A 1,221-nucleotide genomic window follows, 5' to 3' on the forward strand; every position below is an offset into this window, starting at 1 on the left:
TGTGTGTGTGTGTGTGTGCGTGTGTGTGTGTGGGAGAGAGAAAGAAAAAGTGAGGGTGCGCTTGGCGTCGTCTTTCGGCCTGATAGTAGTTTCAAGAACGAATCGATAGATTAATGAAATGGCACGAACTGTAAAAGAGTGGGAAAGAGGAAAGGGTGGGGTGGGGGAGGGGGGGCTCTTGGGAAGCGGCGATGTCTTTTAACATTAATTTTTTGTAAAATAAATAATTATTGAGTCTCTTTGTAGAACCGTAAAAAATGTTATATTATTATGGGAAATGTTGATCTTGTTCTTGTTTTGGGTTTGTAATCACGCTGTGCCATACACGGTTATTGAAGCGAATCAGTTTTCGTAGTTGCATTTCTGAAGTGATTACCTCTATGATAACCCTAATGTGTTATTTAAATAAGTGATTGTAATTTCTTCAACAGTGGCTGGTAAATTATGCTTGCAAATAGGCCATGCATGAGCCTGTAAAAAATGTAGCACGGTGCCAAAAATCTCTTTACTACCCCAGTCATCAGAATTATTGTAATATTAATTGTACCAGATTAGATCTCTTTCTATATATGTGTAAATCGTGAATAAACTTGTTCTGTTTTATTGTTGTTTTGACCTACGCGTAAAACAGCAATCAAAGTATATGTACCCATCTTATATTACCAAATCATTGTATAATAAATGTTGCCAAATTAGATGAAAAAATATATTGATGAAATTAATGATTATTTTTGTCGAGCACTTTATCACATTCCAATCCACAACAAAACGTACAGCCACAAAGTTCGACAAAAAAAAGGAGAAAAACAATAACAAACAGAAAGGGGACATATGCCTCTTCACTCACGTGGACGCGCGAGAGAGAGTAAACGGAACGCAATGATGTCTCAATGCCGGGGTGGGCCGGGGGCCGGGTGGGCGTTGGGGAGGGGTCCCCGCGGGACGCTGGCGGGACGCAGCAGAGGGACCCGGAGGCCCCGGCCCCGGCCTTTGGCCCGCCTAATGGCACCGCAAACACACCGGCTACTTGTTGCCAGCTTAAACAATGAGGTGCGGCGGCGAGGCTCCGAGAGTTCATGTTGGAGAGCGCCGCCGGCGGTGAGTGATGCGGTGAGCACATGACAGAAACGTTTAAGAAAAATCACACCCCACAAGGAATGTTTTTGTGTCAAAATCGGGAACGTTTTATAAGCATATCCAACCAAAGAAAAGCATATGTCT

The 1,221-nt window shown here is 43.1% G+C and overlaps 1 protein-coding gene across 1 annotated transcript in view; it reads left to right on the plus strand.

Moving 5' to 3' along the window:
• Nucleotides 1-309, plus strand: part of LOC127750047 (doublesex- and mab-3-related transcription factor A2-like) — a 13,597-nt gene extending 13,288 nt beyond the window's left edge. The window contains exon 3 of the mRNA XM_052270518.1: nt 247-309. Within this exon, the coding sequence (XP_052126478.1) occupies nt 247-309 (63 nt within the window). The remainder of the gene's footprint in view (nt 1-246) is intronic.
• Nucleotides 310-1,221: the final 912 nt, after the last annotated feature.

The sequence above is a fragment of the Frankliniella occidentalis genome, unplaced genomic scaffold, assembly GCF_000697945.3.
Source record: "Frankliniella occidentalis isolate FOCC.00 unplaced genomic scaffold, Focc_3.1 Scaffold126, whole genome shotgun sequence".
In the NCBI taxonomy this organism is placed as follows: Eukaryota; Metazoa; Arthropoda; class Insecta; order Thysanoptera; family Thripidae; genus Frankliniella; species Frankliniella occidentalis.